This window comes from Thunnus maccoyii, chromosome 9, assembly GCF_910596095.1.
Source record: "Thunnus maccoyii chromosome 9, fThuMac1.1, whole genome shotgun sequence".
Classification (NCBI taxonomy): Eukaryota; Metazoa; Chordata; class Actinopteri; order Scombriformes; family Scombridae; genus Thunnus; species Thunnus maccoyii.
Genome location: NC_056541.1, coordinates 1,338,513 through 1,354,069, shown reverse-complemented (window position 1 = coordinate 1,354,069; position 15,557 = coordinate 1,338,513). Strand labels below are relative to the sequence as shown.

At 40.6% G+C, this 15,557-nt stretch overlaps 1 protein-coding gene across 1 annotated transcript; it reads right to left on the bottom strand.

Moving 5' to 3' along the window:
* Window positions 1–3,772: 3,772 nt before the first annotated feature.
* Window positions 3,773–10,991, bottom strand: kazald3 (Kazal-type serine peptidase inhibitor domain 3). Its single transcript, XM_042421443.1, has 4 exons — window positions 10,069–10,991; window positions 4,931–5,091; window positions 4,644–4,791; window positions 3,773–4,302 (listed from the first exon to the last, which is right to left on the bottom strand). The coding sequence occupies exons 1-4, from the start codon at window positions 10,607–10,609 to the stop codon at window positions 4,217–4,219; spliced, it is 936 nt and encodes a 311-aa protein (XP_042277377.1). The 5' UTR covers window positions 10,610–10,991; the 3' UTR covers window positions 3,773–4,216.
* Between the last annotated feature and the right edge of the window lie 4,566 nt (window positions 10,992–15,557).

Below are 15,557 nucleotides of genomic sequence, written 5' to 3'. Positions count from 1 at the left end.
TAATGTTGAGCTGCATAACGATTCGCTGTCCTTAATTTACACGTTGCCTGGCAACAGTGCTGTTGTTTTCTTTTGTTTGTTATTGATATAGAAACATAAATCAAACTGTAAAAAAAAAAAACAAGAAATAAAGAAATAAAAATAAAACAAATTAAAAAAAAAAAGAGAACCTCGTTCCTGCACATGCTCAGTAGCGTCTTACACTGAACTGCTCTCCAGAGACTGAAAACATGACGCTGTTATTAGTCTTTAAACGTGAAGGAACATGTCACCAGTGACGTGTTTTTAATCAGATATATCAGACTTTGGATCAAACAGCAGATCAGCATGAACATATAATATACAGCACTGTGCAGATGTTTAGTTTCCTCTCCATAATGCAGCAGCATCAGGAGGCGTCTGATCATCTGCTCGACACCCTGGAGTCAGTCTGGGATCAACACGAACAGACAGAAACAGCAGAAGAAGAAGATGCAGGAACAACCTGAAACACTGAGAACTGCTGCTGGTTTAAAGGTTTAAAGCTGCTCACAGCAACATATTGATCTACTTTCTGCTGTTTACTCAACTTTGGATCAATAAAAACTATTCAAAGCATCCTGACTTCACTGTCAGCGCCTGAAACTGTTGCACAGTTCTGTAGATCTGAGCCACTAATGTGTTTTCATGAAGGACACGAACACACACACACATACAGATCAGATGCTCCCTGATCTGTTCTCACAGTCTGTACAGTAAAAACTATTTCCATCAGTCAGGAATGTAACACACACACACACACACACACACACACACACACACACACACACACACACACACACACACACACTCTCTTTATATATATAAACTATGTCTGTTATTGATTTGAGTCTTTGTTATAAAAATGTGTGTTTCATTCTGGATGTTTTCTGGCTGGAAATAATTTTCTCTGTGTTCTTCCACAAAATAACAAACACACTCTCTGGCCAAAAGTATGCGGACAGCTGAATATTGTTTATGAAGCTGCTGCTGTAACAGAGCTCGCTATGAAATAAGGTAACAAGAGAAGTTTGGAAAGCAAAAGCTACGTTTTTTTAAATCAATTTCATTGATCAAGCAAAGACAAATTCCACATGGATTTGGGAGAACTTAGAGAGGTTTACTGGGAAACATCATACTGGTGATGAGAAGCACCTTGAAATCTGTGTGACTGGCTGTGTTACACAGGATGAAGCTCAGATAGCAGCAGCTACACCTCCACCTGGTCTACTGAATACCTGTAAATCACAACCAACCTGTGTTTGAGATTTGGGACGTCTGAAGAATTCAGGAACCAAAGATGTGTACGGACCAGACAAAAAGTTCCTGAAAATGTTTAATGAGTGTTTGTCTGATCTGATAACAGATGCTATCAATAGATCCATAAATGAAGGGGTCTTCCCAAGAGCATGGAAGACAGCTATAATAACAGCTATTTGCAAAACAGGTGGTCCTGCAGAGGTTTGCAATTACAGGCCAATTAGCAGAGTGCCTGTTCTGTCGAAGGTAATTATAAGATATGTAGCAGAACAACTTACTAGCCACCTTTACAGCAGACTGCATCCCATGCATCTGGTTTTAGATCTAACCAGTCAACAGAAACTGCTACCTGCTTTCTGCTGGAGAATATGAATATAAACTAGATAAGGGGGAGTTGTTGGGGCCGTATTTTTTAGATCTAAAGAAAGCCGCTGACGCTGCTGATCATGGTTGCAAAGCTCTCGATGTTCAACTTCTCCTCTGATGCTATTTAATGGATGTGATCTCATCTGGAAGGCAGAGCACAGACGGTAGCTGAGATATCAGTGTAGCTCAGCAATGAGTCTGAGATTCAAATGTACGCAGACGATACCGTCATTTACGTACACGCAGCGACCAAACAGCGAGCCGCGTGTCAGCTCAGGGCAGCGATGGTCTGATGTCACAAAGTAGCTGCGTCTCAAATCACGTACTTCTGTTAGTTCACTGTGTACGCTATATATTACTGGCGTAGTGCGCAAATTTTGACAGGGTAGTGTCGTCTCAAATCAAACACAGCCGTTGTGCACTCACCAGAAATGACGATCGCAAATTAGCATTAGCTAGCGTTAGCATTCACGTTATCGTTCGCGCTACCAAATCATTACAGACTGCTAAATTAACCCAAAAAACATACTGACGGCTTATATCCGACAACAGTATAGTGGTTCTTAGTGCTAAAAAAACACATGTATAACTTACATTTGTATAATGTGGCGATGTTCATCGTAGTTACAACGTACCCGGCCGCCATTTCCAGGTTGAAAAGTGGTCCCTCTCCTTCCGCTATGTAGCCAAGATGGCGACCATTGAGGGCGAGAAGCGTCCATAGTTCCACACTCAACTTTTTGACCGTTTTGAGTGCACCAGCTGGGTTCTCACAGTGCATTTCCCCGTACGTCTCAGTGTGAACGCAACAGAAGTAAACGATTTGAGACACAGCAAGTGTCTTAATACCTGCTGTCTTCAGCTACACATGAAGAAAACAGTTTTATGTTCTTCACTAAGAGGTCAACAGATCATCTCACAGCTAACGTTTAAGCTGAAAGTCGTATCTGATTTCAAATATCTCGCTCTAACAATTGATTCTAATCTTACATTTAAATAACAAGTTGAGATGAATGATGTTAACAAACAGCTGATGACAGACACACTGAGTCTGTGTAATAATATCTATGAGGAGGCTTTTTCACACATGGAAACAGAGACTGCGACACGTCGTTCATTTAAAATTAATTAAAATCAAAAGACAATTAAGTGTGTGATGATACTCTGTAACTTATTCAAAGCACCTGTAGCTTTGTTTTATGTGTTGTTGTCCTTTAGTGTTTTATGTGTTTTTATGAAGTGTGCTCTGCTACACGTACAACATTACTTTTCCTGTTTTAATGTATTTTATGTGTCTTCTGTACTGGTACTGTGTCCAGGTACTGCAGCTGAAAATTAGCCAAGAGGGCTAAACTGGTACATTTACAGAAACGTCTGCTAATGTGCACTGTCCCTTTAACTTTAAACTGTCTAAATGAATAAATAAATTAGCAGCTTTCATGTAGCAAACAAGCTACTTTTGCCATGTTGCTTCTGTCATTGAATGTAGAGTCACTGTTAGCTGAGATCACTGCAGACTGAACTTTTCTACCTGTTGGAGTCGTGTTACTTTAAACTCTTTTTTATTTTAGGGATGAACAATCAGAGGCTTCACAGCAGCAGCAGCTGTTGAGTTTCTGTCGGTTAATAGATTCAACACATGTTGGTTCAGTTTCCTCTGAGAGACAGACGGACAGACTGCTGCCGTCTCCCAGGAGTTTCAACTTCCTGTGGCCTGAATCTGCTGCAGTTGTTGTTCAGGACGTCCTGCTGTCTGCAGGTCAGCTGATTTACATTCAAGTTCAGGGTCAGTGTGAAGTCAGCGAGGCCCTCCAGATCCAGACTGACGCAGCAGTTTCTCGCCGAAAAAACTGTTTTCCAGAAGTTTGATGCTCTGAACTGTCTGACTGAGCCTTAAAGGACCAGTTCACTGTTTCTCAGGAGAGTCTTAAAACAACAGTCAGGAGGCCAAATGAACATTAAACCTGTTTTTCTTGCTGTAATCATTCCAACAAATAAACTGGTCTCATGAATCTCTGCGTTCCCAGTTTGGCTGATAAGATGAACAGAGAGAATATAATATTAATAATATAATATAAATCTTTATATCTCACACTTATAATGAATGAATCAGACAAACAGGATCAGCTGTTTGTTATTTTACATTTATTATGTATTTATATATAAAAGTTTCAGTTTCACACTGGCAGAGCTGACGGGCGACTCGGGCTCGAACCTGCGACATCTACAACACGCTCAACATGCTGAGCCTGCGCGTCACGCCCCCATGTGATGTCACAATAATGTTAGAATACACTGATACAAATATTATTTTAATATTCTAATATTTATAGTACTTTATATCGCAGCAGCGGCGGTCCGAACCAGAATCTGTAGCTCATCATGTGACCTCCGAGTGTCTCTGATCGGCGGCTCAAAATGGCCGACAAAAGTCTGTAGAGTCCAACAGCTGTGTGCTGTGACGGTGTGGTTACTGTCTCCGCTGCTGCTCAGTCTGATCCCACTAATGACAGCTGGATGGAAGGGACGCCAAATGGCGTGTCGGACGGCAGGAAGTGACATCATGTGTGTGTCAGTAGAAGTCCTGGTCGTAGTCTGTGGCGTCCATCAGCTGCTTCATCTCAGAGACGCTGTTGGCCAGGTAGGACGACAGCTCCTCTGACAGACACGCAGAGACCAGAACAGACGATTCAAATTAAAAATACAAATGCAGCAGTGACGTGTCGTGACATCATCAATGATGTCATTGTGTTACAGCCTGAACAAATTCACAGATTCACATTTTACTTTGAAAAAATGTCGAGATTTCCTTCCTTCCTGATCCCAAACCTGATCCATGTTTGCAAAAGTTATTATTTTATTATTTTATGGTCACAAAATAGATAAAATAGTCGAAAAAAGACGGTAACTAGTTGGTAAAAGTTCGTAGTAACTTCGTCAGAACCAGTTTGTAACTTATCGTAACTTTACATTTCACAGACACACAGACTGATTCTCACCTGCTCCCAGTACTCCCAGCACAGCAGAGGCGGAGACAGATCCCAGATTGTTACGAGCAATGCAGCGATAGGTTCCCGAGTCCTCTGGCTCCGCCCCCTCAATCTGCAACCAACTGGAGAGCTCGAATTTCAAAGGACCGCCCCGAGACTGTGACACAGAGACAGAAAGGACATCAGACGGCGGCTAACAGTTTCCACCCGCTTCCAGTCTTTGTGCTAAGCTAGGCTAAACACTAAATGTTGTACTGTTCCTTTAACAGTGGGCGGAGTTACAGGTGTGTGTGTACCTGGACAGAGATGTGAGGGTCGTCTCCGGGCAGGATGATGTCTCTTCCTTCCTTCCTCCACTCGACCAGAGCCATCGGAAACGCAAAAACCTCACAGAGGAAAACCAGACTGCTACCGGTCCCGTTGACCTGACTCTGAGGAGGAACCTTAATGACAGGAACTGACAGACAGACAGGTAGAGAGACAGACAGGTAGAGAGACAGACAGACAGGTAGAGAGACAGACAGACAGGTAGAGAGACAGACAGGTAGAGAGACAGACAGACAGGTAGAGAGACAGACAGGTAGAGAGACAGACAGGTAATAAAGTGTAAACAGTCAGTGACAAACATCTAAGACTGAGAATAAAGTGATGAAACAAAAAGTTTCAGTTTTGTATTAAAGGGTTCATATTCTGCTGATTTATTTCCTGTTCAGATGTTGGGTGTTAAAGGTGTTAAAGGTGTTAAAGGTGTTAAAGGTGTTAAAGGTGTTTAGGTTTAATGTTTGTAGAAATGCTGCCTGCAAGTCAAAACTCAGGGCTTCAACCTGCTCTGAAAGCTTCATTTGTGAGTTTTTTCTACTTCGCTGACGAGCTGATGTCAGCTCGTTGGACACCCTCATAAATATGCGTCCGCTCTGTAGCCTTGGTTGCTAAGGTGGTTGCTAAGGTGGTTGCTAAGGTGTTTCCATGTGTTGTTCAGCTCCAACATGTACGGATGGATTTAAGAAGTTGACATTTGGAGTAAAGAAGGAGAGGAAGTGAAATCCTGCTTCTCTTTCATTTCAGACTGTGTTATTTGTGTGTTAAAAATATTTTTATACAGAAAAGAAAAAGCTGGTTTGGACCGAAGACAGAAAAAGCCTCGGATCACACTGACAGGAAACCAGGTTTATTCTGGGTCACAGAGTCAGTGTGAACAGGAAGCTGAGCGAGAGGGACGAGAGACACTGTAATCATATGGATGAGACAGAGAGAGAGAGAGAGAGAGAGAGAGAGAGAGAGAGAGAGAGAGGAGGCAGCAGCTACTTTGAGTGAAATTACAGAGTAAAGCAGCCTGAGGCTCAGAGTGTTTCTGCTCTCCATTAAACTCAGGAATGTGCTGAAATGAACTTTTATCTGACGACTATCTGGCTCTAAACTCTCTGTATTTATGATATTACAGTAGAAAACACTTACAGTCGTCACGTCTGTCTGGATTACATTGATCGCTATAAGCAGATGATTATTATAACCATTTTTTTCTTAATTTCTCACACAGATTACCATCTAACTGACATTTATATATTTTTTACATGAATATAAAGTAATGAAACGTAAAGCTTCAGCATATTTTATTGACTGTTTAAAAGAACAGAACAGCTGTTTCAACGCTTGATGTTTCGCTGCTGGCTTGAGAGAGAAGCAGCAGCGGTCGAGCGAGCAAGAGAGTGGATGAGGAGAGCGAGCGGTGGTAGCCAGAAAGCCGCTGAATGAGAGAAATACAGCGTTATTTTCTGATTGTTTCATGACAGTTACAAATAAACACACCCACACCCCGCACCTCCACACAACCCTGCCGAGGTGCTGCAGCCTGATAACGGCGCAGCTGCTAAATACACATCATACCTGAACTAAAAATACAATTACTGTGGTTTTAAATCAAAATGAACACTGTAAGCGGACTAGTTGATTACTATCAGTGAATTATTTAAACAGCATTTGTATGAATAATCCCGTCCTGAGCTTTTTGATCCATATAAGCAGTTGATCACTGTAAATGTGATCAATATAGGAAACTAAATGCTCCACAGACACAGACCGGTAAAACAAAGTTTGAAATCATCATTTCTGTAAAAGTCATAATATTCCAAACATAAAGTAGTTTCATATTTAAGAATAACATCTGAGTTTTACAACACAAAAAAATGATAAAAAATAGTCATACATTTGCAACCCCCCCCCCCCCCCAAAAAAAAATATTATAAGAAGAATCCATAATTTTGTAAGAATAAAGTTGAGGCATTTTCAGAAACAAAGTCAATTTTTTACAAAAAAAATATGTTTTTATATTTTGAGAATAAAGTCAGAATCTTACACAAAAAGCATATTTTGAGATTAATTTATGAATTTCAATGAAAAAGAAAATTATAAGAATTAAAAAACTCATCATTTGACAATGAAGCTGTAATTTTAGGAAAAAAGTTACAAACATGATAGATAATAAACAATATGGTTTTATAAAAGAAAAAAGTTGTAATTTTTGAGAATTGAGTGTTAATTATTAATTATTTGATCAAATGTTTGCAAAAAACTAATATTTTGAAAATAAAGTCAGAATTTCATTAGAAAAATAATAATAATAATAAAAATAATAATCTGTGATTCAGCTGTCATGTTTTAAAGAAAATTTGTATTTTGTAATTTTTGTAATAAAAGTCAAAATTCTATAAAAAAAAAAACAACTTAGTGTATTAAAATATTCAATCACACATTTACATTTACAAAAAGAATTATGAGAATAAAGTTGTGATTTGTTATATTTTACTGGAATAATTCTTTACTGAGAGAAAACAGCAACTGAACAGACATCAGGTGTCACTTATTATTATTATTAATATTAATAATAAACAAGTTAATTCATGAAATATAAATATAATATAATATAACCTGTTTCCTAAAACCACGACTTCATCTCTGTAAAACGTTTCTTTATTCTTGAAATATTACGACCTTTTGTCTAAATGACGACTTTAATCAATACGTCAGATTTCTATCCTGATGATGCTTTACGTTCACGTCTGAATCATTTTAGACACGTTTCCTAAACTCCCGCCTGACGGACTGAAGATCTTTGAACTTTGAATTCTTCTCTTTAACAAACTTGTGAGTGTTTGAACAAACGGTTCTACGTTTGCACAGATGGCGACTGAGTGGAGTTCAGACAGAGTTTAATGGTGGTGGAGGAGGTGCTGGAACAGTAAAAACACACCGTTTCTGTTCAGGCACAGAGCACAGAGACGGGTGGGGTCCTCAGTCTGAACAAGGGGGGTCACAGTCAGACCTGATCAGCTTCATAAACCACCTGATGATCAGATTTCATCTTGAAGCTGCGGCTTGTTTATTCAGCTCTCAGCCGGTAATGAGCTCAGCTGATCCGGCCGACTGAACGCTCCTCTGTCCCACGCTCCCTGAACTACCCAGCAGCTCTATTTCTAGTAGGAATCTCAGTGTCTTACTCATTAATCGGTAACTGACTGGTTCATTTTGAAGAAAGGCTGGTGTTCCCTCGCTTTCAGCTCACATACTGGGTGACGGACTGGGACCAGTGCACATCACACTCTCCCCCCCCCCCCCAGATATCAGCATCATGATCTTCTTCTTCTTCTCCTCGGACATTGTTCTTGTTGTTTGTCTCGTTGTCCTGATCATCTGTCTCGGTGTATTTGGCAGTTTGATATGTTCCGTTTCTGCAGCAGAGACGTCTGAAGACGCTTTGGACTCGTTTTCACTTGTCATGAATTTACTTCCTGCAGAAACTGGACTAATGAAAGACGTTTAGTGCTGACTGACTCTACTGTAAACAGCTAGCCTAGCAACATTAATGCTACCAACAACACTGACACGCTGCTACTTTATCTGTTCATGAAGAAGATGTGATGCTGTGAACATGTGACTGTCTGACCGTCAGCAGGTTTCTCAGCATCACATCACGGTTAGCTTCTGGTTTCTACGGAGATCTGAACGCTTTGCAGAAACTGGATCAGTTTGTTGTATCCAAAACACGATCAGGAAGACCAGAAGTGATCACAGCATCAGAAGATCAATACATCAGGCTTCGTTCATCACAGATACAGAATCAGCTAAATGAAGAACACAAGAGTCCAGTCAGTAGAAGAAGAGTCGATAGAAAGATTCCCAGTGATTCCCAGTAGATGACTGATGATGAATCCCAGTCTGAGCAGCAGTAACAGACGGTGAATGTTTCTATCAAACCCTCGGTCAGACATGCTGGAGGGAATATTCTGGTCTGGGGGGGTTTGATTGGACGGTGAAGTGACTCCGTTCTTCAGAGACATGCTGGACTCACTGGTTTACGTCTTCATACTGGGAGGATTCATCCTGCAGCAGGATAACGACCCCAAACACACCACAACACACGAAGAGCACGTCCACAGTCAGCTGACCTCAACCTCACTGAACACTGATGGAGACGCGCTCTGTGACATCACGAGTGCTGATGTCATCACAGCAACAGGGGGACGAACTGAGATATTCTTTCACTCAAATTATTTCCCTGATATTATCACTGGTAATGAAAAAATATATGATTATATTCAAAACAAAAGCAAAATAAAAGTCTCTTGACGTCGTGCTCTCAGACTTCTGGACCCTGCTGCATATATAGATCATATTTTATAATATTATGACCTTTTGTCTTGCAAAACTTTTAAATATGATTATGACTTTTACAGAAATGATAATATGACACTTTATTTACTTTATTTTTTCTTACTAGTATTTGATTATTTTTCTTCTTCTAAAAATTTATATTTTATTTCTCTCTCAAAATGACGACTTTATTCTTACATCTCTTTAAAATGTATCTATAACTTTATGAGGATTCAAGATAAAAAAAACTTTTCAGGAAATAAAGACAAAAAGTTTCTTATGTTTTTTAATTAAAGTCAGTTTAGCATTTTTGGGGTTTTGGACGGTTTGTCGCTCAGAACAAGACATCTGAAGACATCTGAAGACATCTGAAGACATCTGAAGACATCTGAGGAACCTTTTTACTGTTTTCTGATGTTGAACAGAAACTAAAGATTTAAAGTGAAGCAGCAGCTGATAAACATTCACATCCTCTGCTGCTGCCAATGAAACTGATTTACTGTCTTTGTCTGTTAAAATGAGCTTTAATGACACAAAACAACAGATGAATTCTTGATAAAGTAAAACAATCTGCAGAATAGATTCACTAGTGATCAGGATGGTTAATGTGTTCACTAACTCTGACACTGCTTCATATGTTCACATGAAGGTTTGATCAGAACTAAATCTGACGGGTTATTAAAGTATGAAACAAACAAATAAACAAACAAACATGATTTACAGACAGATAGTGAGACGGGTTAAGATGTAGATAGAGAGACAGGTGACAGACAGACAGGTGTGCTACCTGTCTTGCAGGGTCCCTTCCCTCTGGTCTTGAGTTCGGGTCTGGAGAAGGCGGCCTCTCTGAACTGACACATGTTCATGTATGTTGTTCCGTCGCTGCCACACACCGCGTCCTGCTGCTCACACACACACACCGCCTCCTCTTCATCATCTCCTCCTCCTCCTGCGGGCCGCGGGTCCGCCTGGCACCGCAGCCCGGTCCCGCAGAGCCCGTAGAAGACGCTGCGGTCCCCCGGGTCGCAGGCTTGTCCCTCCAGGTTCCCACACTCCTTGCAGCAGCCGCAGGAGTCCAGCACCAGGCCGGCCCGGCAGCCGCGGGTCTCCGGGCACAGCTCCGGCTCACACAGCCCGCAGCCCTCCGCCCCGCCGGGCCCGTCCCGCCCGCCGCCGCCGACTCCCGGCTCCTCATCCAGCGGCGGGTCGGTGAGGCTGAACCTGCCGGGCGGCTCGGTGCTGAGCTCGGGCAGCTCGGGGGGGAAAGCCCGGCATGTGTGGAGGTTCAGGCAGAGACTCAGGAGAAGGAGACCCTTCAGCTCCGGCATTGTAACCCGGTCTGCGCGCTCCGTTCCGCTCCAAACACCGTCACCGGGACCGGGCGGGTGATGCCGGGTCGGCCCGGTTCTCTGTCCGGTTCAACCGAACAAAAACACCCAGAAGGAAACCCGCAAATCTGCGTCTCTGTCAGCGACCCGCACCCGACACTGACATCCCCCTCCGACCGAGAAAAACACGCAAAACACCGAAAGAAACACGCAAAAACACCGAGAACACGGACGCGGACGCCGTCAGAGGACCAGGATCCTGGGTTCGTTCATGTCGGCGCTGAGATTTAAACAGCTGAGGGGCTCGCGCTCAGCTCGCGCTGCTCCACACAGGCACGAGACACCGGAGTCAAGCCTGCCAGAATAAAACACGGCACTTCCGGTCAAGTCCTTCAGAATAAAAGCTTTGTTGCGCAGATGACACAAAAAACTCCTCAACCTTTATTAATACAGACAAATGTCAACAATGTTTATGTTGCGCACATGCAGGTAGCTTCCGGTGAAGCAATGAAATGCCTTAAACCTGCATCCTCTCTACTGGCCGGCAGGGGGCGACTCCACTGGCTGCAAAAAGAAGTCTGAATATATAGAAGTCAATACAGTATGATGTTCATTTTGTAAACTATGTTCCCATTCAGAGTAAAATAGATGATAAGGCAGGGTATGCTTTAGGATGTGGCTACGTTGTGATTGCCAAGTCGCTACCATGGTGACAATGTTGATTACGTAACATAACCATGGCATAACCCTAGATTAACAGAGTATAGACGTAGCTGTCACTATTTCAGTGTGTTTTCAGTTCATGACAGTTAATTGTAACATTTTGGTCGCCTAAAAAGTCTTTTTCAGCGTTCGGTTGAACTAAAAGACCCTCTAAGGAGACAGGTGGTCAGTTTTTCCATTAAGTACATTTTGTTTTAAAGGTTTTAAGTCTGTTTTTCACTAGTGAAAATTAGCATTAGCATTAGCATTATCACAGTTAACCATAAACTGTAAATGCTCCGTGCTAACCAAGCTAGCAGCTAGCGTTAGGGTCAGCTCCGCCCTTTTGTCTCTTGTCAGCCTGTACTGATGAGTTTCCAAACTCTATTTTCCTAGTTGTATTTAATTAAATATGTATATTTTCTCTAAATGTAAGTTATGAATGATTAATGACGATTAATACTTAATTGGTTCACAATTTTATTGAGTAACAAACAATAGAAAAACTGAATAAATAATAAATAAACATTTAAAAACTCACAAATACAGAATCTAATATGAAAATGTTTATATGAACAAAACATAATAGTATGTTAGCATGTGGTTACTTAAAGGTTTTTTTTTCACTTTTTGTCCCTTTTTGACTTCCATATCTTTTCCCCAAAGTTGGCTAAAAAACAAATTCCGCTGAAACGTTCCTTGTACACTATTATTTTGAAGGCACAGCATGTTTATTTCCGGTCTTGTTGTTTGTCACCTGACAGAGGTGCGGACGGTAGCGCGAGGCTGCAGCAGCAGCTGTGCAGCTCGCGCTCCCCTCCCCCCACGAGCTGTGACAGCTGTTAAAGTCATCATCAAGGCGGAAACAGGTTTTAAAGTCTGGAAAGGTTCCCCGGGTCCTCCAGGAGGTTTCAGGCTCCAGCAGAAGCTTTAGAGGTTCATGAAGCAGCTTCAGGGTTCTCAGGGTTCCTGGAGGCGATGTTTTAGGGTTCTTGAAGCCTCCATTGTTTCCACCTCCAGATGTCCTTGAAATTTTAAGGTGCCACAGAGGAACGGAGGCTCTTCCAAGAGACCCAGAAGAGTTCTTTAGGTTCCTTTGAGGAGGTTCCAAGTAGTGGTTCTCACACTTTTTCATGTCCAGGACCCTAAACTGACACAAATTGACCACGGACCCCCCTCTGAAGAGATTTTTGCTTTTAGATGTTTTATAACAGAAAGTGTATGAAACCAATGACCAACAGAGTCAAACGTTCTGTCATTGTGTTATTTATAGAATTATAGTTAAAATAAATGATTCCTCTTTTTGCTGGTGACCCCCATGGAACCCTTTCAAGGACCCCTGGGGGTCCCTGAACCCTACTTTGAGAACCGCTGTTTTAATTCAATTCAATTCAATTTTATTCATATAGCGACAAATGACTACAGAAGTCATCTCAGGGCACTTTTCACACAGAGCAGGTCTGGACCGTACTCTTTAATTTACAGCGACTAACTATTCCCCCGTGAGCAGCGGTAAGAAAAAACCCTTTAACGGGAAGAAACCTCAAGCAGAACCGGACTCTAGGTGGGCGGCCATCTGTCCATCTGGCAATTTTCTATATTTGTCTTCATGTTTGGATCCAAACCAACGATGAGCTGATCTACTAACCAGTATTGTGTGTGTTGTAAAGTCTGATATATCTTATTCCTCCGTCAGTGAGTCACAGCGCTGCACTGGGTCACATGATCCTTCATCATGAAGAGTTTGGTCACGTTAGTGTGTTTAGAAACGGCTCCAAAGACTAATAACAGCATCACGTTTTCAGTCTCCAGAGAGTCCCATTCCAATTATCCAGAGAAGAAAGGCTATTAAAACATGTTAAACATAAATTATTCAACACGTCGTTCCAACCGAGCAATCTGATTGGTCAACCAGACATTTAGAACGTGCTCAAACCAGCCTGACAGCACACCTAGACCTCATTACCAAAAATATTACTCCGCCATTCATTATAACTACAGACGTCGCGCTAACAACAACAGTCACTTCTGAACTGGTGGTTGATTTGAATTAATAAGATATGTGATCTTAGCAAACTTAGCTAACGTTTGAAGATATATAGTTAAACACGGTGGTCCGACCTATCTGGTGTTTCTGTTGGCTTTATTTTATGTACTGTGTTGCTTTGCTAGCGTCTTTGGTTTGTGGGGATCTGCAGTGAAAACCCAAAGTTCTGAGTTGTCTTTCTTTTATGTTTGTGAAACTGGATTGAACTGAACTGATTAGGTGTTGTGAGGAAAACAAAACGGACCCTTTACCAAGTGGACTGAACTCTGAGACTGTGAGATGAGTTACACACACACTGAAAAACCCGAACCCTTCTTCACTCTTCATCGTTACCTGGCACCCCCATATACAGCTAAACTTAACCATTTTCCCTTCAGATGAGAGTTTATCTCAGCTTCCACTCCGGCATCCTGCATCAGCTGCGCTGGCGCTACTAGCTTAAAAATGTCTGTGAAGTTTGAGGACGTAGTAACTAAATCTGTCCATGGAAAAGTTATATTTTTCAGTGGAGAGATAGAGATAGAGCTAACAAAGCAGTTTGGTGTTTATGTGTGAGGTATTTATTCAGTTTGGGAAATGCCGCCATCTCTAGAAAGCGTTAGCTAAAGTTGGCTAGCTGAGTCAGCAGGGACTAGAAATCGTCTCTGTTGCTAGGTCGTTACTAAGGGTCAGTCTACTTGCTGGAGTAGTAAACTAGGTTTCATTACAAAGGAGTCTACTGACATAAGTGATTGTTTTCCGGGTATTAGTCATACCCCATGTATTTCCATGGAAACAGAGATAACACAGGAAAAAAGTTTTTTATTTTTAAAGCGAACCGTCTCACAATATGAATATGTTTTGTTTATATCTTTTATTTTGTTGGTAAATGTTGTATAATTGCAATATTACACGAGAGGATGTGCTTTACCGTCATTGTTGGCACAACAGTGACGCGCGGTCAGGAACGAGAGGCTTGCGCCGAGTTCTCGTGTAATATTGCTTAATTAATTATATATTACAAAATAACTGTGAAATAAAAATGTTTATTCTCACTCTGTAGTCATGCCAGCATTTATTCAAAATTTGTTTTCAAATTGTATTTGGTAAAGTTCGGTGTGAATAAGTACACTTCCTGTGTGAGGGGCGCTGTATATAGAGATTTGCCAGTAGACCATTTTACTGAATACCGTGGTGAAACGTGTTGACAGTATAAACACCGCCAACCATTTCCATCACAGTCATTATCGTCATTTTCAAAGGACTCCGTGAACACAGAACAACCTTCATTAGCAGGTTTATTTTGTTTAGCTACAAGGACGAAGCTTCCTGCTGGTCAAACAGAATAACCAGAAGATCAGGCTCCTTCTGTCCAGCTCTAATTACTCTGGACAGGAATTTATATATTAACATATTATCATATTAACAGTCTGTAAGAGCCTAGCATAACAATTATTATGTTCTGTGTGCGATTACAAATTTCTCTGCCTCTTTTCTGTCTTACTTGACTTTATTGTTTTCATGTTAATGTTACTTTATTGTTTTCATGTTAACGTTACTTTATTGTTTTCATGTTAACGTTACTTTATTGTTTTCATGTTAACGTTACTTTATTGTATTCATGTTAACGTTACTTTATTGTTTTCATGTTAACGTTACTTTATTGTTTAATGCTAACGTTACTTTATTGTTTTCATGTTAACGTTACTTTATTGTTTTCATGTTAACGTTACTTTATTGTTTAATGCTAACGTTACTTTATTGTTTTCATGTTAACGTTACTTTATTGTTTTCATGTTAACGTTACTTTATTGTTTAATGCTAACGTTACTTTATTGTTTTCATGTTAACGTTACTTTATTGTTTAATGCTAACGTTACTTTATTGTATTCATGTTAACGTTACTTTATTGTTTTCATGTTAACGTTACTTTATTGTTTTCATGTTAACGTTACTTTATTGTATTCATGTTAATGTTACTTTATTGTACTCATGTTAACGTTACTTTATTGTTTTCATGTTAATGTTACTTTATTGTACTCATGCTAACGTTACTTTATTGTTTTCATGTTAATGTTACTTTGTTGTACTCATGCTAACGTTACTTTATTGTTTTCATGTTAACGTTACTTTATTGTTTTCATGTTAACGTTACTTTATTGTATTCATGCTAATCTTTCTTTATTGTTTTCATGTTAATGTTACTTTATTGTATTCATG